The sequence below is a fragment of the Salvelinus fontinalis genome, chromosome 33, assembly GCF_029448725.1.
Source record: "Salvelinus fontinalis isolate EN_2023a chromosome 33, ASM2944872v1, whole genome shotgun sequence".
Lineage (NCBI taxonomy): Eukaryota > Metazoa > Chordata > Actinopteri > Salmoniformes > Salmonidae > Salvelinus > Salvelinus fontinalis.
Window position 1 is genome coordinate 38,147,791 of NC_074697.1, and position 25,279 is coordinate 38,173,069.

General features: G+C 43.1%; 3 protein-coding genes across 6 annotated transcripts in view; 2 read left to right on the forward strand and 1 right to left on the reverse strand.

The window, feature by feature from the left end:
- Positions 1–13,416, reverse strand: part of LOC129832184 (multiple epidermal growth factor-like domains protein 6) — a 104,788-nt gene extending 91,372 nt beyond the window's left edge. For both annotated transcript variants that reach the window (XM_055896030.1, XM_055896029.1), the window contains exons 1-4: positions 13,151–13,416; positions 11,342–11,476; positions 10,879–10,988; positions 10,601–10,705 (exon numbers count right to left, since the gene is read on the reverse strand). In XM_055896030.1, the coding sequence (XP_055752005.1) occupies positions 10,601–10,705; positions 10,879–10,988; positions 11,342–11,476; positions 13,151–13,233 (433 nt within the window). In that variant the 5' untranslated portion in view covers positions 13,234–13,416. The remainder of the gene's footprint in view (positions 1–10,600; positions 10,706–10,878; positions 10,989–11,341; positions 11,477–13,150) is intronic.
- Positions 13,417–16,120: 2,704 nt separating this feature from the next.
- On the forward strand, positions 16,121–21,609 carry LOC129832187 (mitochondrial fission factor homolog B-like). Of its 3 annotated transcripts, XM_055896037.1 has the most exons (8): positions 16,121–16,306; positions 16,984–17,198; positions 17,393–17,565; positions 17,896–17,987; positions 18,730–18,894; positions 19,682–19,738; positions 20,482–20,572; positions 20,688–21,609. In XM_055896037.1, exons 1-8 carry the CDS (start codon positions 16,284–16,286, stop codon positions 20,817–20,819), a joined length of 948 nt encoding a protein of 315 aa, XP_055752012.1. In that variant the 5' UTR covers positions 16,121–16,283; the 3' UTR covers positions 20,820–21,609. The 3 variants fall into 3 exon arrangements, with proteins under 3 accessions (XP_055752012.1, XP_055752013.1, XP_055752014.1); XM_055896038.1 differs by lacking the exon at positions 18,730–18,894; XM_055896039.1 differs by lacking the exons at positions 18,730–18,894; positions 19,682–19,738.
- A 106-nt stretch (positions 21,610–21,715) lies between these two features.
- Positions 21,716–24,844, forward strand: LOC129832186 (39S ribosomal protein L44, mitochondrial-like). The gene is made up of 4 exons (XM_055896036.1): positions 21,716–22,328; positions 23,386–23,854; positions 23,986–24,164; positions 24,390–24,844. Exons 1-4 carry the CDS (start codon positions 22,042–22,044, stop codon positions 24,562–24,564), a joined length of 1,110 nt encoding a protein of 369 aa, XP_055752011.1. The 5' UTR covers positions 21,716–22,041; the 3' UTR covers positions 24,565–24,844.
- The last annotated feature ends 435 nt before the right edge of the window (positions 24,845–25,279 follow it).

Here is a 25,279-nt window from a genome sequence, read left to right on the forward strand (position 1 = left end):
GAAATGTTCACATTTCTAATGCAATATCTACGGTGTGATCTAATGAACACAAACCTGGACTGGGTCGAAGAAGGTGTGGATTATCTTAAAGCGTGTGGCATAGTTCATCTGGTGGACATGGGAATATGGTTTCAGCTCTGATAATCAATGCTCCACTGATGGAGTGGGAGATATTCTGAAACTACATGGGAATAACCTTGGAATAGGCTTGGAACATTGGAGCATGTGCATATGAATGGGCATTGCTTTTAGAAAATATACAAAAAGGGGGAAAAGTCTTTCCAGCAGTGAGCTGCATTCAACCACATCCACCAACTCAAAAAGCAGCTCACTTCGATCACACCTTTAATCACAATCACACATTGTATCTATATTTATACAACGGGTGGGTCTAATCCTGAATGCTGATTGGTTAAAAGCGCATTCCAGCCGGTGTCTATTCCATAAATTACCACCTGCTAAATTTATGACGTTAAAATCCCTACTTACTCTGTTCCATCTGACTGCGCAATCCACTGTCTCATCACCCAGCCAAGCAATTTATAATCTTGATATCCACTATAAAAAGCATCTAGACATTATCTGACATTACTTTTAGACTAACATTTAGTTTTCAACAGTGGAGATTTGTATAAACCTTGCTGTCTTTCTCACCAACATTTGCAACATTGCTTCAATATTCAAATTCCATCTCCAGCTCTCCCATAGTAATGACAGGCAGACAGCGTTTCTCAGCCAGTCGAAATCATGAATCAGCTGGCATCCTTTTTATGTACAGTTGAAGTCGGGAAGTTTACATGCACCTTAGCCAAATACATTTAAACTCAGTTTGCACAATTCCTGACATTTAATCCTAGTAAAATTCCCTGTTTTAGGTCAGTTAGGATCACCACTTTATTTTAAGAATGTGAAATGTCAGAATAATAGTAGAGAGAATTATTTATTTCAGCTTTCATTTCTTTCATCACATTCCCAGTGGGTCAGATGTTTACATACACTCAATTAGTATTTGGTAGCATTGCCTTTAAATGGTTTAACTTGGGTCAAACATTTCAGGTAGCCTCCCACAAGAATCCCACAATAAGTTTGGTGAATTTTGTCCCATTCCTCCTGACAGAGCTGGTGTAACTGAGTCAGGTTTGTAGGCCTCCTTGCTTGCACACGCTTTTTCAGTTCAGCCCACACATTTTCTATAGGATTGAGGTCAGAGCTTTGTGATGGCCACTCCAATACCTTGACTTTGTTGTCCTTAAGCCATTTTGCCACAACTTTGGAAGTATGCTTGGGGTCATTGTCCATTTGGAAGACCAATTTGCGACCAAGCTTTAACTTCCTGACTGAGGTCTTGAGATGCTGCTTCAATATATTCACATAATTTTCCATCCTCATGATGCCATCTATTTTGTGAAATGCACCAGTCCCTCCTGCAGCAAAGCCCCCCCACAACATGATGCTGCCACCCCCATGCTTCACGGTTGGGATGGTGTTCTTCGGCTTGCAAGTCTCCCCCTTTCTCCTCCAAACATAACGATGGTCATTATGGCCAAACAGTTCTATTTGTGTTTCATCAGACCAGAGGACATTTCTCCAAAAAGTATGATCTGTGTCCCCATGTGCAGTTGCAAACCGTAGTCTGGCTTTTTTATGGCGGTTTTGTAGCAGTGGCTTCTTCCTTGCTGAGCGGCCTTTCAGGTTATGTCGATATAGGACTCGTTTTAATGTGGATATAGATACTTCTGTACCTGTTTCCTCCAGCATCTTCACACGGTCCTTTGCTGTTGTTCCGGGAATGATTTGCACTGTTCACACCCAAGTAAGTTAATCTCTAGGAGACAGAATGCGTCTCCTTCCTGAGCGGTATGATGGCTGCGTGTTCCCATGGTGTTTATACTTGCGTACTATTGTTTGTACAGATGAACGTGGTACCTTCAGGTGTTTGGAAATTGCTCCCAAGGATGAACCAGACTTGTGGAGGTCTACAATTCTTTTTCTGAGGTCTTGGCTGATTTCTTTTGATTTTCACATGATGTCAAACAAAGAGGCACTGAGTTTGAAGGTAGGCCTTGAAATACATTCACAGGTACACCTCCAATTGACTCGAATGATGTCAGTTAGCCTATCAGAAGCTTTTAAAGCCATTACATCATTTTCAGGAATTTTCCAAGCTGTTTAAAGGCACAGTCAACGTAGTGTATGTAAACTTCTGACCCACTGGAATTGTGATACAGTGAATTATAAGTGAAATAATCTGTCTGTAAACAATTGTTGGAAAAATGACTTGTGTCATGCACAAAGTAGGTGTCCTAACCGACTTGCCAAAACTATAGTTTGTTAACAAGAAATTTGTGGAGTGGTTGAAAAATAAGTTTTAATGACTCCTACCTAAGTGTATGTAAACTTCCGACTTCAACTGTATATTTACAAAGAAATGTCAATTGAAAAAAGGTCAAACGAAACGAAGTGCAGCTAGTTCGCAGTCTTTCCAGCTTCAGTTTGAAGTGATTGTGTTGCTGTGTTGTTAGCTAGCTTCTCTGAACAACAGTGTCCTGACGAGAGAGAACATTTTCTATGCCAGGAGAAATCGCGCCTCATTAGCTCATTGTTATGGATGTATTCAAATAAATGTCAGCTTAAACAAATGCAAATGCAGCTACTTTGCTGTTATTCTGGCTGCACTTTTTTGACGTGACTGTAAGTTAGCCGTTGTTGGCTAGCGAGCAAGCAAGGGATAAAAACATTGCCAACCTGGATGGCAATGGACCATTTAGAATGAACAATTGGGTCACGTCCATAGATACAGAACAAATATACTTAACGACTGGGTTGCGTCTCTAGCATCCGAACCAGTAGAAAGAACGACCAGCTGGCTTGGGTAGCAACCCTAGACTTGTGTCGGGGCTATATATTGTGGAAGGATGAAATAGCTGAGTGGTGCAGCGGTCTAAGGCACTGCGTCTCAGTGCAAGTTGCGTCATTGCAGTCCCTGGTTCGAATCCAGGCTGCTTCACATCCGGCCGTGATTGGGAGTCCGATAGCGTTGCGCACAATTGGCCCAGCGTTGTCCGGGTTTGGCCAGGATAGGCCGTCATTGTAAATAAGAATTTGTTCTTAACTGACTTGCGTAGTTAAATAAAGGTTACGTTTTTTTACAATCACCTTGGCACTAATTTCAGAACCTTGATGTCATTTTTCAAAACTCCAGACACAAAACTCACAACCGATGATCAAAATGCACATTTCTCAAATGTAGGTAGGTACACCTATCTAGTACACCTATCTAGTACTAGTACTGGGTAGGACCCCCTTTTGCTTCCACAACAGCCTCAATTATTCACGGTGTTGTACGTTAAGAGATGCCCTTCTGCATACAACTGTTTTAAACGGCTGTTATTTGTGGCCCTTCTGTTAGCTTGAATGAGTCTGGACATCTCCTCTGACCTCTCTCATTAACAAGGTATTTTTGCCCACAGAATCTGGTTTGTTTATCGCACCATTCTCTGTAAACTCTAGAGACTGTAGTGTGTAAAAATCCCAGGAGGGAAGCTGTTTTTGAGATGTTGGAACCACCATGTGTGGCACCAACAATCATACCACGGTCAGAGTTGCTTAAATTACACATCTTGCCCGTTTTAATGTTTGGTCGAACAACAACTAAAGCTCCCTACTCTATATACTCTATATATTGAGTTGCAGGCTGCCACATGATTCGCTGTTTGAAGGAGCAGGCTATTTGCATTAACACGAAGGTGTACCTAATAAAGTGGCTGGTGAGAGTATGTATGCAGGCCCTTGTAATTGCTTTTCCAATATTGCCAACTCATTACTGATGATTGATTTCACATTGTAGTACGAGTATATAGTGAAATGAGTGGTATCCACCTACAACAACCTAGCGATATCATGGAGCTGGCAGGTGATCCAGGTCACAATAGAGGTCAAGCAGTGAGAGGAGGAAGACGAGGTGGTCAAAGGGTCAAAGGAATGGCAGGACACAAGCACCTCTTCTGAGAGGTGTTCGTGTGCCTCGTTTGAGAGGTGTGGGGGAACATTCTAGAGGACAAGGCCACGGACCAAGACAGCGGCAGCAACAGCAAAGAGTGTCCAATGAAATCCGAGCAATAGTTGTAGATCATGTTGTAAATCATGGCATGACAATGACTGAGGCAGTTACAATGATTCAACCAAACCTCAGAAGATCAACCATGGCCTGAATCATCAGAACTTCCCTCAACCGATAAGTCTTCAGCATGCACTAAACATTAGGCTACTCTCAATTGTCAAATTACTGTATACTGCATGCCAATGTCTACCACAGAGTAGGTGATGTGACTAAATGTGTTCTTACTATAATTTTCCCTGCAGAATTGAGACTAGGCCAAATAGGGGAGACAGAGTGAAAATTCTGACTGATCAACAAGAACGGGCTGTGGTCAATTTGGTTCGGGCCATATTCACCTTACAGAAATTCGGCAGCAAATCTTGGACAATGACGACATTTTCAACAATGTGAAAGCCATAAGTTTGCCGAATATTGTACTCATGCTGAAAATGCACCAGGTGTCTCTAAAACAGCTATATTGTGTGCCTTTTGAAAGAAATGCAGACAGAGTAAGTTCAGGTAAGTTCAGGTAAGTTCAGTTTCTTGATGTTAGTTTCTTGATGCCAAAAATGCTACATCATTGTAATCAGTCATTGTCTTTCCAAAATGTATTTTTAGAGGGTGATGGAGATGGATGCTGACAAAAACCATCACAAATTCCTATTTTGGATGAGGCAGGCTTCAACCTGGCCAAGACAAGGAGGAGAGGTCAGAATTTCATTGGCCAGCGGGCAACCATCCAAGTACCTGGATAACGCGGGGCCAACATATCACCATGTGTGCGGCTATATCGGAAGATGGTGTGGTGGGACGCAGACCTCGTATTGGATCATATAATGCAGCTTTCCTTGTAACCTTCCTTGATGAGCTAAATCTGGTCTGTAGAGCTGATGGCGTCACCTATGTCATTGTGTGGGACAATGTCAGGTTCCACCATGCTCAAATGGTGCAAGCATGGTTTCAGGCCCATCCACAATTTACCACCATGTACTTACCCCCATACTCTCCTTTCCTTAACCCGTTTGAGGAATGCAATGACATCACAACAGACCAGTGTCAGGCCTGGATTCGCCATGCCCGAATATTCTTCCCAAGATGTTTGGCTAATGAAAACATCCATTGTGATGTGGATGAGATCCTGTGGCCAAATCCACAAGACAGGGTTGATGGAAATATAGAAGTACAGTAATCAATCGTTTGTTTTGCTTTTTACAGTAAGCCAGGTGAGGAACACTGCAGTTCACGTTTTACTGTAGTTTTTTTCTTTTTTTGTAGCTAATTATTTTTGCTTTGATTAAAAGAAACCTATGATGTGATTTTATTGTTTTCATCAAAAAATGTCAGATTTTGTACAATGATTCCACTGTGTCTGTAGTATTCTCTCTACTAGTCCTTTTACAGTGATGTATTTATGTGTAGCACCATAATGAAACATGTATCACATATTTTGTACTACAATATTTAATGATTGTACGAACAACTACACAGTGAAACTATCGGTATCTTGTGTGTGGGTGATATAAATTAATGTTCCTATGGTTTTTCATGGTAAATTAGTTTTTTGAACCAATGATTCTGCAAGTGCAAGGTTTCTTTAAAGATATGAATGCAAGTGATGACCATTTTGAGTTGTGTCTAGAGTTTTGAAAAATGAACACAAGGTTCTGAAATTAGTGCCAAAGTGAATGTAAAAAACTGTAAATAAAAAATATTTAAAAAAATATATATATAAATATGTCAATTCTTATTTGAATATGTTGGTAACGAAGTACAGTTCGTAAGCCGTTGTATTAAAGTGATAATGTTCTCTCCAGCCAGAAGGATTAAAGTGATAACGTCCTCTCCAGTCAGAAGGATTAAAGTGATAACCTCTCCAGCCAGAAGGATTAAAGTGATACCGTCCTCTCCAGCCAGAAGGATTAAAGTGATAATGTTCTCTCCAGCCAGAAGGATTAAAGTGATACCGTCCTCTCCAGCCAGAAGGATTAAAGTGATAACGTCCTCTCCAGCCAGAAGGATTAAAGTGATAACGTCCTCTCCAGCCAGAAGGATTAAAGTGATAACGTCCTCTCCAGCCAGAAGGATTAAAGTGATAACGTCCTCTCCAGCCAGAAGGATTAAAGTGATAACGTCCTCTCCAGCCAGAAGGATTAAAGTGATAACGTCCTCTCCAGCCAGAAGGATTAAAGTGATAACGTCCTCTCCAGCCAGAAGGATTAAAGTGATAACGTCCTCTCCAGCCAGAAGGATTAAAGTGATAACGTCCTCTCCAGCCAGAAGGATTAAAGTGATAACGTCCTCTCCAGCCAGAAGGATTAAAGTGATACCGTCCTCTCCAGCCAGAAGGATTAAAGTGATACCGTCCTCTCCAGCCAGAAGGATTAAAGTGATAACGTCCTCTCCAGCCAGAAGGATTAAAGTGATAACGTCCTCTCCAGCCAGAAGGATTAAAGTGATAACGTCCTCTCCAGCCAGAAGGATTAAAGTGATACCGTCCTCTCCAGCCAGAAGGATTAAAGTGATACCGTCCTCTCCAGCCAGAAGGATTAAAGTGATAACGTCCTCTCCAGCCAGAAGGATTAAAGTGATAACGTCCTCTCCAGCCAGAAGGATTAAAGTGATACCGTCCTCTCCAGCCAGAAGGATTAAAGTGATACCGTCCTCTCCAGCCAGAAGGATTAAAGTGATAACGTCCTCTCCAGCCAGAAGGATTAAAGTGATAACGTCCTCTCCAGCCAGAAGGATTAAAGTGATAACGTCCTCTCCAGCCAGAAGGATTAAAGTGATACCGTCCTCTCCAGCCAGAAGGATTAAAGTGATAACGTCCTCTCCAGCCAGAAGGATTAAAGTGATAACGTCCTCTCCAGCCAGAAGGATTAAAGTGATAACGTCCTCTCCAGCCAGAAGGATTAAAGTGATAACGTCCTCTCCAGCCAGAAGGATTAAAGTGATAACGTCCTCTCCAGCCAGAAGGATTAAAGTGATACCGTCCTCTCCAGCCAGAAGGATTAAAGTGATAACGTCCTCTCCAGCCAGAAGGATTAAAGTGATAACGTCCTCTCCAGCCAGAAGGATTAAAGTGATAACGTCCTCTCCAGCCAGAAGGATTAAAGTGATACCGTCCTCTCCAGCCAGAAGGATTAAAGTGATAACGTTCTCTCCAGCCAGAAGGATTAAAGTGATAACGTCCTCTCCAGCCAGAAGGATTAAAGTGATAACGTCCTCTCCAGCCAGAAGGATTAAAGTGATAACGTCCTCTCCAGCCAGAAGGATTAAAGTGATAACGTCCTCTCCAGCCAGAAGGATTAAAGTGATAACGTCCTCTCCAGCCAGAAGGATTAAAGTGATAACGTCCTCTCCAGCCAGAAGGATTAAAGTGATAACGTCCTCTCCAGCCAGAAGGATTAAAGTGATAACGTCCTCTCCAGCCAGAAGGATTAAAGTGATAACGTCCTCTCCAGCCAGAAGGATTAAAGTGATAACGTCCTCTCCAGCCAGAAGGATTAAAGTGATAACGTCCTCTCCAGCCAGAAGGATTAAAGTGATAACGTCCTCTCCAGCCAGAAGGATTAAAGTGATAACGTCCTCTCCAGCCAGAAGGATTAAAGTGATAACGTCCTCTCCAGCCAGAAGGATTAAAGTGATAACGTCCTCTCCAGCCAGAAGGATTAAAGTGATAACGTCCTCTCCAGCCAGAAGGATTAAAGTGATAACGTCCTCTCCAGCCAGAAGGATTAAAGTGATAACGTTCTCTCCAGCCAGAAGGATTAAAGTGATAATGTTCCCTCCAGCCAGAAGGATTAAAGTGATAACGTCCTCTCCAGCCAGAAGGATTAAAGTGATAATGTTCTCTCCAGCCAGAAGGATTAAAGTGATAATGTTCTCTCCAGCCAGAAGGATTAAAGTGATAACGTCCTCTCCAGCCAGAAGGATTAAAGTGATACCGTCCTCTCCAGCCAGAAGGATTAAAGTGATAACGTCCTCTCCAGCCAGAAGGATTAAAGTGATAACGTCCTCTCCAGCCAGAAGGATTAAAGTGATACCGTCCTCTCCAGCCAGAAGGATTAAAGTGATACCGTCCTCTCCAGCCAGAAGGATTAAAGTGATAACGTCCTCTCCAGCCAAAAGGTTTAAAGTGATAATGTCCTCTCCAGCCAGAAGGATTAAAGGAGGGCAGCAGCTCAGGCCAAGCAGCCATGTTCAGACAGTTCTCACTGAGAGGGACACTGTACCTCTGTATGGAGTCAAATGCATAAAAAGGTCAAGGATTAAGTTTAGAAGTTGTGTAATTAGTGTAATTCTTTCGACTTCGTTTTGGGCTTAACAACACCTGTGCCAATATATCCTCCAAACACCGGCTTCTCTGACATTATCACTTAAGAATATTCTTGAATAAAAAATTACACTAATTACACAACTTCTAAATCGAATCCTTTTCTATGCATTTGACTCCACACAGAGAAACAGTGCCCCTCTCAGTGAGAACTGGCTTGGCCTGAGCTGCTGCTCTTTTTTAATCCTTCTGGAAGGAAAAGAGGATAAATCTACTCTGAGAGGTGGAAGGAAAGATGTTAAGGGAGAGAGGAGGAATAAGAGGTCAAAGCTGCTGTGATCACAGAGGGAAACGAATCACAGGATGCTAAAAACCTTGACGGGAAAGACTCAGGCTTATCTGTGTCCCCCTTCCCTGTCACCTGATTATTGTGTGTGTCCCTCTGTTGTTCACCCTTCCCTGAAAACCCAAGCAGTTCTTTCCAAACAAACGAGCGGGACAGCCACCAGAAACAAACACTGATGTGTCCCTGTGAAATGTCACAGCCGGAGGAAGAGCAACAAAGAGAGCCCCTGGTAGGACCTTCCTCCTGCTGGGTGTGTGTGTGTGTGTGTGTGTGTGTGTGTGTGTGTGTGTGTGTGTGTGTGTGTGTGTGTGTGTGTGTGTGTGTGTGTGTGTGTGTGTGTGTGTGTGTGTGTGTGTGTGTGTGTGTGTGTGTGTGTGTGTGTGTGTGTGTGTGTGTGTGTGTGTGTGTGTGTGTGTGTGACAGTGTCACAGTGAGTGTATGTGTGTGCCTGAGTGCGTGCCTGAGTGCGTACGTGCGTGTGTGTGTGTTGTGCCTGAATGTGTGCTTCCCTGAGTGCGTGCGCGCGCGTGTGTGTCTGTGTGTGTGTGTTAGTGTGCATGTATGCGTGTGTCCATGCATGAGCATGGGAAGGGGTTGTAACTAATTGTTCTCTGTTCTCTCTTGGCGGGAGTCTTCCTAAGAACATCAACTAACAAGCGTTGTCCTCTCGCTTTTGGCCGGATGACAGAGTGTTAGGGGTCAGAGGGTCAGGGAGAAAGGAGAGCAGACCAAGAGATGTTCATGAGAATGTTAAAGACAGGAAAAATAATTCTGGATCATGTTACTTGTTACAGATCATGTTACAGTCCACATTCCACTAGTATGCTTTCACCTAAGGTAAATATTCTTTGGGCCTGGACAATAGAACTGTACTTGCTTCATAGTTGGAAAACAAGGTGCTAGGGGGGGTTCAATAGTGATTGCTTGCTGATTGGCTTGAATAAACATGAACTATGAAGGATGGACCATTGAATGTTGACAGAATACCAGCCATTGGCCCATATTCACAAAGTGTTTCAGAGTTGGAGCTGGTCTAGGATCAGGTTCCCACCTGTCCATATAATCTTATTCATTATGATCTAAAAGGTCAAAGATCCTATTTCAGCACTCCTACTCTATGGGAAGACTTTATGTGGATACGGGCCCTGGTGTCCAGACAGGCAGTGTCTGCTCCATCTGTGAGAACCTCAAACTGCACATGCCCTCATTATCAATCAATCAACCAATCAAATGTATTTATAAAGCCCTTCCTACATCAGCTGATGTCACAAAGTACTGTACAGAAACCCAGCCTAAAACCCCAAACAGCAAGCAATGCACGTGTAGAAGCACGGTGGCTAGGATCCAGCTTGCAGACTGGAGGACAGAGGACCGAGGCAGGGTTAAGTTAGCCCCCTAGCGCCTGGGGCACCAGCCTTCAAAGAACCCCTTTTCTCCCAGAGTGCACTTCTGCCACTCAGCAACCCCCACCGATCGCAGCCACAGGAAAGGCAAATTGATGTTGTTCAAAGTGAAAGCACAAGGTCTGCACTGTGTCCATTAGGACATTAACAGTATGGTCTCCTTTAAGGATATACATGTAGGTCAGTCTCTAGAATACAACGCAAAGGGGTGGTTAGTGGGTACAGGGTGGACACTGAAGGTTAAAAAAACGTTGACCTTCACAATATTGTTGAAGTGTTTAGTCGAGAAAAGGCATCTGTGTTTCTCTCTGGCCTCTCATTCCCTCTTTCTCACTCTCTCTCTCATTCCCTCTCTCTCTCCCTCTCTCTCTGTCTCTCTCTCTCTTTACAATTGTCTCACTCTGCCCCCCCCCCCCCCCCACCATGGCAAGGTGTCTACAACATGTTCTCTTTCTCTGACTCCATGATGACTCACTCACCATACTGGCAGCGTGTTCCTTGGAAGCCTACAGGACACTGACAGATCTGGTCACCTCCCTCATCACACCTGCCCCCATTGAAGCAGGTAGTAGCAGCACACACCCCTGTAGAACACAACGCACATCAGTCATTTCAGTACCACCTGCAAATGCTCAGACACATCATGGGCATGACAACACTTGATCAATTAATTTCATATGTATCGATAGCGCTACATTATTTCATAGATACATGTGTTAATATGAAAATAATATTCAGTGTTTCTCTTTGAACTCACGGTGCAAACAGCCCCTCTCCTTGCCCCTCTGTGTCCACCCAGGGCAGCACCTGTACACCCTGTGCACATCCATACTGTACACCTGCCTGTAGGCTGTGTAGTAGCCTGTTCTGCAGAAAGGAAATGACATACAGGTGAAGGATCTTAATATGATCACCCTGCTGGAGGAGAACTTTCCTGCAATGCAGGAAATGTTAAACTTGTAGTGTATCTGTAGTGCTTCTTGTAATTTCCACTTTGAAATGTCAGGCTTGATTTTCCCTCAAACCATAAAAAAAAATCCATTATTTATAATCCACATAACAATTCAAATGTCCTGTTGCTGCAGGACTATTTTCCTGCTGTATGAAACTGGCTCAAATTAAGATCCTACATCTGTATGAGCCCAGTTATGAGAGGAGAGACTCAGTAGAACTATCCAACAACAACAACAACAGGGTATTGGAGAAGATGTGCCACTCACCTCCTTTCGTAGCCAACACACCAGCGGTGGCTGGTGCAGCCTTGCTTCCAGACCTTGACCATTCGAGTGAACGCCTGGACACAAGGCTGGCGTGCACCCAGCATGGACAACTCCTGCTCCGCACACACATTAGGCCTGCAGAGACACAGAGAGGATGGTTCAGTCTGTAACACTTGACATTAAGTAGCTTGTATACCTGTGTAGTAACACTATAATTACTCTGGGTACGAGGGATACATTGGTATATACCATGTTGTTGTCATCAATTTAATCATTGATTTACAAAGGAGTAAAAATGGAGATGAGCGGTTTAGATATCCTTCAAGTGATTAGTGAGACACAGGACAGGAGAGGGTCAGGGTTGAGGCTCAGGAGAGAGAGTTGTTACTCTCCCCCTTCTGACACACCAGAGTTGCTGACCCTCATCACGAACCACCCAGCAGCACCAGACCCTCCAGCGTCTTGACAGGTGCCCAGCGTGTTCCCCCCAGATGAGGTGTGTGTGTCACCAGGGAGCACGCCGACACAGGGGAAACACTGACACAATCCAAGAGGAAGCAGATGCACACATTCCAACAGACACAGTAACATACATTACCTAGATGTGCTATCTTATGTCTATTCACAGCACCAGATAGACCTGGGAAATTAGCAATTGGATTGAGTTCAGCAATGACAATTGGCCATTGTTAGGAGTATCTCATTGTTTAGCTCAAGGCACACTATACAGCTTGTGCGTTACCTGCTGTGGCTCCATAATGTAAAGTAAAATCATTCTATCTGCATCTGTAGTCTAGGTTTTGGTCTGTTCTCCTTTAGAATTCCCTAGACTCATGTTCTCAAGTACTCTGCTAGACTTGGACAGTGTTCCAGATACCCAATAAACAACCAATGAAACCCTGCAGGCAATACAAGTTTACAATGTCATAAGAGAAAACATGTCAGAATGTGTGTGTGCTTGTGTGTGTGTGTGTGTGTGTGTGTGTGTGTGTGTGTGTGTGTGTGTGTGTGTGTGTGTGTGTGTGTGTGTGTGTGTGTGTGTGTGTGTGTGTGTGTGTGTGTGTGTGTGTGTGTGTGTGTGTGTGTGTGTGTGTGTGTGTGTGTGTGCATTACTTGGTGCATGTCTGGCTGTCCGCCAATGAAAATGCTAAGCAGCTGAATATCTGAATATCTACATACCGTCATAAATATAGCAAAATTTTTATAACACACTTTTGTCCAAAGGTGTATTTCTGCATCTGAACACACCATCTGGGTTCAAGAGACAGCAGGCTAGGTTAATTAGCTGAGAAAAGTATAAGGCTCCAACATGAAAAAACACTCCTACATGCGCGTCCTGCACACGCTCATTCTTTTCGGGAAGTCTCTTGAGAAATGCACATTCCTTTACATCCTCAGTATAATAGTGGTCATGTTTGCAGGGTAAAGTATGATATGGTGTATTTTACGTGAGGTGCACAAAGAGCGACGCCTAGAGGACAAATGCATCCAGTTGACTGTTGTGCAGTCAAAAAAGAAAGAGTAAATGATACAGATATAACGTTAGTATCCAACAGTAGAAAACAGTGACAACAAAGCCGAATAACCATGATTAGAGGTTGTGGTTGATCCCTTTAACCAAAAGTAGGCCGGCCTATTGAAACATGCTGCAATAACACATTTCCATTGAAGAGCCGCAAATACCAAACGAAGCCTTTATTCATTGACTATTTACAGACTCAACTGTTCAAGTGTCACATGAAGGCTATAGTGTGCTCATGTATTAGATGATTCAACATAAAATAGTCGTGCAACTCTAAAGTCACTCACATGTCAGGTTGTAACTCCAGAGATGATGCGATGCGCGTGGTGTCCAGTGCCATCATACACCAAATTAAAATGTCCAAGAACATTATTAATTCACACAGACAAGACCACAATGATGTGGTGAAAAGTAAATATCTCCTATAGTCTCGTCAAATAATTATGTGTATCCTGTCTCCGACTGAAAACGCTTCGAAACAAGACTACAGTGCTTCGTCTCCAGCCACAAGATTGTACCGTATCTAGAGAGCTTGAGAGAGGGTCTTGTTGTCCCTCAGTTTGCATCCCCCTTCACCGTATGGGCTCCATTCACAAGAGTGCCGGAGTACCACCCACGACCACTAGAGGGTCCCTATCATTACTAATGAGATCGATCTCTACTTAGCTCTCCGCTACCTAGAGCTTTTCAACTGTGTATTTTGATCAATGAAAAGTGTAGCCTTTGGACTGGTTTGATTCACGGCCTTTTTTTACGAGATCAAAAAAGTGTACCAACCCTAAGACTTTTTGACATCTTCCTGCTTTATTGTTTTTTTCTATGGAACCTGTAGGCCTATTTTATAGGGGTTTGTTGGAGTTTATTGACGTTTGTATTAGAACCCCTTTGAGTTAGAAACAGCGACCTCCAGTGTTGTTGTCGTGAATTTATTAATAGCTATGTATTACAGGAGACTGACCTCCAACGCAAATTTGCCGTTCTCTCATATGTTAATTCAAATGTGTTCAAAGGCTCACAGTACTGAGTGCAGAGTGGTACATTAATGGCTGTGTGTGTGTGTTTCTCTCTCCATCCTGCTCTTTCACTTCTCAAACTTCTCCCTCTCTCTCCACTTCTTTCTCTCTCTTTTCCTCCCTCTTTCTCTCTTTCATCTTCTCCTTCAATCACTTCCACTCCACTTTCACTTTCTGCATCTCCTCTGCCTTCTCTTCGACATTTACTTTTATTTTGTAGAGGAAGAATAAGATTAACATCTCATTCTTTGTCTTTTTTCATCCTCTGTCCTGTTCCTGTAATATTATACCTTCTCTTATTCACATCCACTTTCAACCTTTCCACTGTCTTATTCATCCTATCTAACTTCTCTTTCTCTTTCTCCTTTTCCAACTCCAACTTTCCAACTTTCAACAATATTTCCAGTTTCTTGCTCTTCTTCTCAAGTTTCTCTTTCTACCTATCCAGCCCCTTGTCTTTCACCTCTACCTACTCTCACTTCTTCTCCATCTTCTGATTCTCCTTCTCCACCACCTGTCTCTGCCTTGCCACCTTCTCCTTCCGCTCTACCCCCTCCTTCCTCTTCTTAATTTCCTCCTTTGCGTTCTCCATTCCCTACCTTCTCCAACACATTCTCCTTTATTTCCTCCTCCCTCCTTATGGATCTTCTCCAGCAGTTTGTAGAGCGTTTTCACAGTGTCTTCTATAATCTCTGCTTCCACACTCTCTTTAACTCTCTGGATCTCCCTCTCAATCTCTGTACATGTTTTTGCTCCAACCTTCAAAAAACGGTGATACAACTGCTGAATAAGTAGGCTTAATCCTTTGGATCAGTTAATAAAACACCAGGCAACATTTTAGGAAAATCGATTCATTCTTATGATCAAACAATAAAAAAAGTAGCTCAAATATATTTTGACCTGTGGTTAATAGTGAGACTACCATGTGAGACAAAATTTATTTTTACTTCACTACATTCCAAAAGACATTAATGTACTTTTTACTCCATACATTTCCCCAGACACCAAAAACATTTTGAATGCTTAGCAGGACAGGAAAATACTCAAATTCATGCACATGACAACATCCACGGTCATCCCTACTGACTCTCATCTGGCAGACTCTCTGAACACACATGCTTCATTTGTAAATTATGTCTGAATGTTCGAGTGTGCCCCTGGCTATCCGTAAATTTCAAAAGCAAGAATTTGGTACCGTCTGGTTTGCTTAATATAAGGAATTAGAAATAATTTATACTTTTAATTTCGATACTTTAGTATATTTTAGCAATTACATTTACTTTTGATACTTCAAGCAAAACCATAGACTTTTAGACTTTGACTCAAGTAGTATTTTACTTTTACTTTTACTTGAGTCATTTTCTATTAAGGTACACTACATGGCCAAAAGCATGTGGACTCCCTTCAAATTAGTGGATTCGGCTATTTCAGCCACACCCATTGCTGACAGGTGCATAAAATCAAACAGCCATGCAATCTCCATAGACAAACTTTAGCAGTAGAATGGCCTGTACTGAAGAGCTCAGTGACTTTCAACTGTAAGTGCTGTTATTGTGAAGTGGAAACATCTAGGAGCAACAACAGCTCAGTCTGCAAAGTGGTAGGCCACATAAGCTCACAGAACAGGACCACCAAGTGCTGAAGCGCAAAGCGCGTACAAATCGTCTTTCCTCTGGAAGCAACGTCAGCACAAGAACTGTTTGTCGGGAGCTTCATGAAATGGGTTTCCATGGCTGAGCAGCTGCAGTTTGGGGAAAGCCCTTTCCTGTTTCATCATGACAATGCCCCATGCACAAAGCGAGGTCCATACAGATCGGTATGGAAGAAATTGACTGGCCTCCACAGAGACCTGACCTCAACCCCATGGAACACCTTTGGGATGGATGGGAACGCCGACTGCAAGCCAGGCCTATTAGCCCAACATCAATGCCCAACCTCACTAATGCTCTTATGGCTGAATGGAAGCAAGTCCCTGCAGCAATATTCCAACATCTAGTGGAAAGCCTTCCCAGAAGAGTGGAGGCTGTTATAGCACCAAAGGGAGGACCAACTCCATATTTATGCCCATGATTTTGAAATGAGATGTTCAAAGAGCATGTGTCCACATACTTTTGGCCATGTAGTGTATCTTTACTTTTACTCAAATTCGGTACTTTTTCCCACACTGCAGAAATCATTACAACAGATATTATAACAGGTATTTTACTGTACCAAGAACAATCATTTTCATGTGACGTAAAACAACTTCCTGTTTGGGTCCCCACCCATTACATTCGTTCAGGGCTGCAGTGTACATTGTTGTCCCTTTCAGCCTCCTGGAATCAACATATAAGGATGCTACACCATTTGTAATGCACCCTTGAATCTTCAGCTGGACCATATCCATTTTTGCACGTATATTTAATTGATGGGAGAAGAACAAACCAAAGGGTAAGGCCAGCTAGGTAGCTACCACTAACAGCTAGAAATTGCGTTTCAAAAAGCTAGCTAGCGTGCTAGTGACGTGCTAGATAACTGTCTGTCATACCGACATTTCAAAGTATCTGGTCAGGCCGCAGTCAGTAGTTAGCTTGCTACTCGCTAAATACTATTTGGAATTGCATTTATGGGGCTTTATATGGGTAAACATTACAGACACTAAGCGCACCAACATATCTAGATAGCTAACTTAGCTAGCTAGCCAGCTTGATACCTAGACAGCTATTTTTTGCTGATATTCCAGTCATCCAAGGTCTATTTTGGTTTCAGTGGTGAAAATACTAGCTATTAGTAAGTGGTCCTCATTTGGAGAGTGGAGATACATTCAGGCCATTGATTCAGATGCTCCTTTTGTCCTTATCACATGATAGCATCGCGAACATTCGTTATATTTTAATCCAACGACGAAGACCATCACCATCGAGGTTTCCTGGGGTACAGTTAGTTAAAAATAAGCCTATATGTGGCTACATGGACAAACATGTTATTTTAGGACCTCTTCTCTTAATACATAAAGTAAAACTTGCTTGTCATTGTATTATTGTTGTGAAGGGGAATTCCAAACTATGTTGTGCAACTAGTTAGTTGGGTTTGCTGATATTGAAAGTGAATGTATGTATGTTTTCCAGCCGAATGAACGGAGCAGCATTCCCCTCTCCCACTGCAGAGATGGCGGAGATGAACCGCATCCACTACGAGCTGGAGTACACAGAGGGCATCAGCCAGCGCATGAGGATTCCAGAGATGCTCAAAATTGGCTCCTACGGTCATGACAACCCCGAGGCAGGCTCACATGACCTGCACAACATCATGATGCAGGTCCCAGAGAGGATCGTAATGTCAGGTAGCCACGTTGGTCCTCCACAGGGTCTCTGTAGTGTTGATACTCGTGGGCCATGTTCATTAGGCTCAAAATCGATGATGTTCTCCCAGACACGAGTTTCATTTTCCATTGCAAACTGTTTTAGGTTTCAAGTCTTACTAAACATAACCCTGTATTGGCCCTTATGTGACACCCCTTCTGACTGCTCTTCTCAGGAGACAGTGAGGACTCTCAGTTCCCCAGGCCCAGAGACCTGGACTTGATCCAGTCCACCCCGCTAGAGAGCCTGTCCCTGAAGACCCCTCCTCGGGTCCTCACCCTCAACGAGCGGCCGCTGGACTTCATGGAAATGGAGCGCAGTGCAGCCCCAGCCCAGCCCAGTGAGGAGGTAGTGGAGGCTGGAGAGTCTAGAGATGAACAGAGAAAGTACTGATGGGTTGATGTGATGGACCAGGGCAGGCATGTGTGAACAAGCGGTATCAAACCCTGGTCACCCAAGCAACTCAAGGCTGTGCTAGCCCTTTGAGCTAAAGCCTAGACATTATTTATTTGAGCTTACACAAATGTTCAGATCTCTGGCATGGCCATTTGTCTTGTGATCTTAGTTCACAGAACCACCTCCTCTACACTGAATGTGGAGTTTATTTGACTGTGAAGGCAAAGTCAGTATTTTACAGGAGGAAGATATTATTATTTAACTGTTCTCCCCTTCTCATAGGTGCGTTCGCAAGGGCAGTTGCGGCGGGAACGTTCAGCCAGCGAGAACACCACTGTCCGTCACAATGGCCAGATTGCCAGAAACGATTCAACGTAAGTAGCCTATCAACTGTGGTCCACCACCACCACACCCCTCTCCTCTTCTGGAAGTCTGTCCTTTTCCTCCCATCTGTCCAGTGGTTTTCCCCTGTCTGCCGACCTGTTTTTCCATCTCTCACGCTCTGTTTGTTGTGATAAAGACTTGGCTGTAGTTGGGTGTCTGTATCTCAATGGTGTTGTTGCTCACTCTGTAGCCTGTTTGGTTGGTAGTTGTCTTTGGGTCTGCACCCGGTGCTGTTGCAATGCTGTGCAATTGTGAAGGTAGTGTAGTTTCCTCCTGTCCTGAGCATGGTACTTAAACTTGCTCTTAATTCTCTTCACTATTAACATATTAATATATTATACTGTACCAGGGAGAGGCACCTTACCGTAAACTTGGCATAGAGCCATTTAATTTGTTCAAAGCTTATTTCACTATATAAAGTCCTTGGGGAGCCTCTTTTGTTCAGAGCATCTTTGTGGGGGATGATTCATTGGGACCTTTAATTAGGACCTTTACATGCTTTTGTGTCCGCATCTCCCTTCCTGGTAGAGGGTTAGGTATAGTTCAGTGGTGCACTAGTATGATCGTTTGGCATCACCCCATCAGTACCATCTCTGTCACTCTTTGGTGGCTGTTATCTCTGCTCAGTGAGTAAAGTGCAGATGGGCTTTCTCCCCTCCCTCTTATTCACTTTCTCTCGCTCTCCTTCTGCTCTGTTTTCTCTGGCTTGGCCACTCATGTTGGTGGGGGCAGTGTGACCCCGTTCCCCCCAGCCCCTCTCCGCGCCTTCCCCCCTCTTGCCATGGCCGAGGACGAACAGAACCTGTACAGCGCTAGCGGCGTTCTCTCTTTCATCCAGTCCACCACGCGCCGGGCCTACCAGCAGGTCTTGGAGGTCCTGGACGAGAACCACCGCAGGTGATCCCATGACCCCTCTTAAGGTCATCTCTAGGCTGACCTCTCCCACTCTGCTCACCGTGCAGAGATTAACCCTGAAATTCAATACAGTACAATTGTATTAATTCTCTCTGAGGCAATTAAGTCCCTGCTGTTGTCTCTTTCATGTGGACAGGGTCATCAAATCTCGGTTGTTTGGACAATTTAAAAAATGTATCATAATTGAATTTGGATATTTGCTCGATGAACAAAATTATTTGTCTTGACCATATTTTGATCATTTATTTTGGGGCAATGGGTAGGAAACACCTGGTAATTTCTAACATTCAGTAACACTATTAATATGTCATGATGTATATTTATCATTGCAAATCAAGATTGACTTTGCTTGATGTGCTGTTATCGAGCTGTGGCCTCACTCAGTGCTTGACTGAATTGGTTGACAGGAGAGTAGTGTGTAGAACTCAGTCATATTTTCATTGAAAACAGTCAGAGTTTTAAATTAGTCCTCTTCTTGCTCTATCCATGTGTTGTAAGGCCATTATCAAGCATTGTCAACAGCCAACCTACATAGTGACGTCTATTGTCTACTCTGAGGAGAAGTTAGTGTTTTGGAGATTAATATATTGGCAGTCTTACGGAGGTCTGTTTTACACTGCATGATCGAAGTCATGAGACCTTGGAACTATGAAGTTCAAGAGTGAATGTGAGAGACTTTGGGATTGTAAGTGTGAGACTGTACTTTGGTGTGCTGCTCCATCTCTTTCTATTGCTTCCTCTCTCCCTTCCCTGTTTCTTCCCTCTTCAGCAAGCCGTCGCTGCGAGGGGGGTCTGCCTTGACCTCTAACCTCCTGCATGAATCCAGGTAACTCCACCTGGCACTTAGACTTCACTCCTCTTTCTTCCTTTTTCCTCCTCTCTCTTTCCTTTCATAATATAGGCCCCTCATACTCAACTCTGGACCCTTTTTTATTTATTATTTAACCTTTATTTAACTAGGCAAGTCAGCTCAGAACCAATTCTTATTTACAATGACGGCCGAGGAACAGTGGGTTAACTGCCTTGTTCAGAGGCAGAACAACAGATTTTTACCTTGTTAGCTCGGAGATTCAATCTAGCAACCTTTCGGTTACTGGCCCAACGCTCTAACCACTAGGCTACCTCTTCAGCAAGCCAGTTCCACGCCATTTTTTCCCATTGTGCCCCCTAATCAGGAACTGATTTACACCTGGAACATCAGGTGTGTACAAATAATTATCAGGTAGAACAGAACCAGCAGGCTCCGGACCTTGTAGGGTAAGAGTTGAATACCCCTGATATAGGTTATAGTTATTGTCCGAGGATGAGTGTCGTTGCTGTCAATGTTTCAAGTTTCCAATATTAGTTGAAAAGATAGTTGGGCAATGAGTAATGCCGGTCTATTGAACTATTGTCAATGTATTGTGAATTAATTTATAATAGAAATACATTGAACTATTGTCAATCATTGATCATTAAGCTGAGAACTTCAATGTCATATTATGATCAACGATCAGAAATATCATCTTGCCTGATCCATGATAGAAATGGTTAACCAGGATGTGTTTGGTCTATTTCTCTTCACCCAAGGCTTAACCTGGCCACTCTAGACACTACTCTGGATGTCTCCATGGCTCCTGATGACATGGCTGTCGTAGATGCAGCAACACTTCGACGTCAGGTCTGCTCCTAATACGTCTTGACTGTACTTCTACGGAAGGTATATCATTTAGCTGTTTTTGTGTTGGCTATATTGGTTGGTGGTGTTGATGTGATTTTCATTGGTGTGCCTGTAGATCATCAAGCTGAACCGGAGGCTCCAGCTCATAGAAGAGGAGAACAAGGAGAGGACCAAACGTGAAATGATCATGTACTCAGTCACCGTAGCCTTCTGGCTTATCAACAGCTGGGTTTGGTTCCGCCGCTAGAATCCTTTCCTCAGAACCACTTCCAGAGAGTGGAGAACAAAGCCTCTGCCCTCCCCTTCTATGTGTCAAATGTTAGAAAAATGTACTCTCTGCATTTAGCCACAGTGCTGGACAGCCTTGCTCTTGGGCAATGGGATGTTTGTTTTCCTTGGGCAATGGGATGTTTGTTTTCCTTGGACAATGGGATGTTTGTTTTCCTTTAATTTTATTATGTACTTGTAATTAATTTTTACAATGCTATATAATTATTATTTTTTGCTTAAGAATCAAAGAATGACTCCGCTGTAAATACTTCTTCATGTTACTCAGTTGTTATCATTGCTCCTGAGGTATTTCCAACAGATAAGAGGTCTAAAGAAAAGGAAAACATAAGCCACGGTGGAGATGCATCGAAATGGGTTAAATATTTATTGGGAATTGGAATGATGTGAAAAGATTTTAAATATATATATATGTATTGTGAAGTACTGCTGTTATATTGTAAGATAATACCTAATGTAAAATTGTCTAATGGTTTTAATTGATGTATAGTACTGCAAGGAAATATACAGTCACACTGTTGCTATTACACCATTTTATTCATTATGTATGGCCCATATCCACCAAGCCATAGGCATGATATGCTTTTTCTCCTCATATTTTATCTTCAGTTACTACTTATTTTTTTTACCAAGAACTTTCTGGCTGGAGCACAATGTTATCAAATTGGTTGTAATTTTCAGTTGTAATGAACCAGCATATTATGCTGAGAGTCATGCAATTTTATTGGAATAAATGACAAAATAGCTAATTTGGATGTTTGAGTTTAGTTATATTAGTTGTTACCGGTATTAATTAGCAGTGTTGGGGAAGCTACTCTGAAAATATAGTTGACCAATTACTTCACACTGAAAGAAGTTAAACTGCACTAAAGTTACCCTTGAGAAAAATATAACTTAAATTGACTTAGAAAAAGTAGTTCACTACGTCCAAACTACTTCATGAAAGATTATCACATCTAAATCTGAAATGTCATAGACTAAAAATTGCATGAACAGATCACCCTGTGACCAGATGTAAACAGAATGTGTAAATTAGCCTATTAAACACCAAGCTACTGCTACATGTAATGAAATTACTAGTTGAACTAAATGTAGGTCATTACTCCCTGCCTAACATTGTTAATTAGTATTAAGCATATTGTTATTACTATGTTATTACAACGTAAAATGGAACCACGTCTATGCTAGAAAATTGGAACCGTCTTCTCATCTTTTTAAATCTAGAACTAATTTGGCGCTTTATAGTTGCTTTCCGGAAGGTTTTCATAGTCACACACCATCAGAAAACTGTCATGGCGTCTGGATACATTGTAAATCGTGGTGTGCTAACATTTGGAATTCACTATCAACATGTTTGTAGAAATGTACTCCTTACACAGACCCGAGAGAAGAAGCGATGGATGAAAGCATATACTCTTTTGATGGAAAGAAAGTTGAAGATAGATGGGCCTCCACCACCTAAGCCACGGTATGTAAAATGCTAGCTTAGTAATGTAACGTTATCTTGGTATCATAGGGGTCAAAGCCATTAGTGTTCATGGTTAGCTTGATAAGAAAGTTGTCATAAATAGGATGCAGAATTCAACCATTTTGTGTAAATTTCAGTGCACCTGTTCGTTATCTAATGCAATACAATACGTCCCCGCAGGAGGCCTAATGGTAGGCCGTCATTGTAAATAAGAATTTGTTCTTGAGTTCTTAACTGACTTGCCTAGTTAAATAAAAATGATCTTAATAGGATCAATTTTACAATCGATTGGACATAGGCTATAGAATCTGGAGCAATTGACAATGCATACTGAAATTAGCTGGCTAGCCAATATAGAACAGGCTACACTACATGAACAAAGGTATATGGACACCTGCTCGTCGAACATGTTATAACAAAATCATGTCCATTAATGACTTGCCTAGTTAAATAAAGTTTAAAAAATAAAAGGTGCCGCGTGATTTATCACTCCAGGGAACACGTTTCCACTGCTCCAGAGTCCAATGGCGGCGAACTTTACACCACTCCAACCAACGCTTTGCATTGTGCATGGTAAACTTAGGCTTGTGTGCGGCTGCTCGGCCATGGAAACCCATTTCACTAAGCTCACGACGAACAGTTCTTGTGCTGACGTTGCTTCCAGAGGCAGTTTGGAACTCGGTAGTGAGTGTTGCAACCGAGAACAGATGATTTTTACGCGCTTCAGCACTCGCCGGTCCCGTTCTGTGAGCTTGTGTGGCCTACCACTTTGCGGCTGAGCCGTTGTTGCTCCTAGTCATTGCCACTTCACAATAACAACACTTACATTTGACCGAGGCAGCTCTAGCAGGGCAGAAATTTTGAAAAGTGGCATACTATGACGGTACCACGTTGAAAGTCTCTGAGCTCTTTAGTAAAGCCATTTTACTGCCAATGTTTGTCTATGGAGATTGTATGGCTGTGTGCTCAATTTTATACACCTGTCAGTATCTTAGCTACATACTGATTGCGTGCACCGTGATCATCGTTATGAATTTCCTTATGTTCTGTCTCCTAGTGCTCAAAAACCTAACTGGGACTACCATGCAGAAGTCCAGGCATTCAGCAGCCGCCTTAAAGAAAGTTTCTCCCCGGAGCTCCTGAAGACAGCCTTCGTGAACCCCTGTTACATTCAGTCAGAGCAAGAGAGGAGGCAGGCACTCGGTGTGGACTCTGAAATGGCTGCTCTGGTCCTGGGGGACAACATTCAGCTACACAGACAGGGCTTGGAGTTCACCAAGAGCTTCTTGTCTGACTGGTGCAGGGCCAGCTTCCCTAGCCTGCCCAGCATGGGAGTGGTCGCCATTGTCACGCACCTGACCAGTCATCCAGTCGTGTGCCATGTGGCGCGGAACCTCGCCATCGAGGACCTAACTATGAGCGCTCAATTCCCGGTCCCTGACGAGATATTGCACAGTACGTTCCTCGCTGTGATCGGAGCACTCCAGGAGAGCAGTGGAGCTGAAAGAGCAGGACTTTTCCTTCGGGTAAGAGATTCTTACAACTTTCAACACACACCCATCTCAACAGTCATAATTAATCATCTCAAATTTACATTAGTTTGTTTGTTTGTAGCTGAAGATGATCACACCACCCATGCCCTCTTCTCTCCTTTCAGGATTTCCTGGTCACTCAGCTGGTAGGGAAAGACCTGTTTGAGATGTGGTCGGTGGTAAACCCAATGGGGCTGCTGGTGGAGGAGCTGTCCAAGAGGAACATGGCCCTCCCAGAGCCTCGCCTCATCAGGTCGGCCGGTGCCAGCACTGTGCTCCCACTCTACTTTGTAGGGCTGTACAGGTATGCCTCACTGGTCACTCTTATCAGTACACCTCCTGATAAAGCCAGTAGATTTTCCTGACCAGGAATACGCTGTGTCCCAGGGCATAAAGTGTTTTTTCTGGTCAGGACAAACTCTTTGCATTACTTATGGAGTATGTGTGAGGTATGTGGTAGTGTTCTGCCGGTACTTATTTGTTTGTTGATCATGTTACTGAGGGAGTGAGTGTGTGTGTGTGTTCTCAGTGATAAGAAGCTCCTTGCCGAGGCTCCAGGGGAGACCATTCTGGCTGCGGAGGAGGAGGCGGCACGCGTGGCCCTGAGGAAACTCTATGGCTACACTGAGAACCGGAGACCCTGTGACTTCTCTGCAGCGGAGCAGCCTCGGGCTCCTGGCCTCCAATCCTTCAGCAGCAGCTAAAGGACATCACCCCAAGCACTACAATGTCTTCCATCAGTTGATGACAGCTCTTGACACACCAGAGTGTCAAAGTCAAGTGGTTCCCTTAGCCTATCAGGACCAACCTCTGACAAACTCATACCTACAGACATAGGAATAAACTATGTGGTCTCCAAACTATGTGGTCTCCTCAGCCTTGCAGTTAGAGGACTGTCCTTGTGCAAAATATTGTGTTTATTTGTGTAATATATTATTGATCTAAAAGAAATGTTTCATGTCCATAATAAATCTGTATCCCTGAGCATGTCTCTTCAAAGAAAGTTTATCATACCATCTTTGGTTTCTCCTTGTCTGCTTATTATTAGGTGTTATTTATTAATGTATGACATTAGTCTGCTCAAAAAAAGAAAAAGAAAAAAAGAAACATGGTTTAGCCATGTGTAAAGTGTCTGGATTGATTTCATAAGAGCAGAATCCAAGACACTAAGTTGGCTGGTCATTTTTGGCTAGTCATGATCACCTGCTGTGATTGGTTGCCAGGACAATGTCTCTGACATCCGTAGTGAGAGATGTGGCTCCCTCCTTTATCCTCCGCAAATGCCACAGCAACCAATCGGCAGAACTTGGGGTGAGAACTCGGCTTGTGTGTCTGGCCTGGTTTATTAAAGCTGTATTTTACTTTAAAAAGTGTAGACAGATGTTTTAGCACTTTGCAAATGCACTTTTGTGCATTTAT

Coding starts and splice junctions, on each gene's coding strand:
- LOC129832186 (XM_055896036.1), top strand. CDS start 22,042: ATGCTAGAAAATTGGAACCGTCTTCTCATCTTTTTAAATCTAGAACTA. Junction 22,329..23,385: donor CCTCCACCACCTAAGCCACG/GTATGTAAAATG, acceptor TCTGTCTCCTAG/TGCTCAAAAACCTAACTGGG. Junction 23,855..23,985: donor GAGCAGGACTTTTCCTTCGG/GTAAGAGATTCT, acceptor CTCTCCTTTCAG/GATTTCCTGGTCACTCAGCT.
- LOC129832187 (XM_055896037.1), top strand. CDS start 16,284: ATGGGAGAAGAACAAACCAAAGG. Junction 17,988..18,729: donor ATTGCCAGAAACGATTCAAC/GTAAGTAGCCTA, acceptor TGGTGGGGGCAG/TGTGACCCCGTTCCCCCCAG. Junction 18,895..19,681: donor CTGGACGAGAACCACCGCAG/GTGATCCCATGA, acceptor TTCCCTCTTCAG/CAAGCCGTCGCTGCGAGGGG.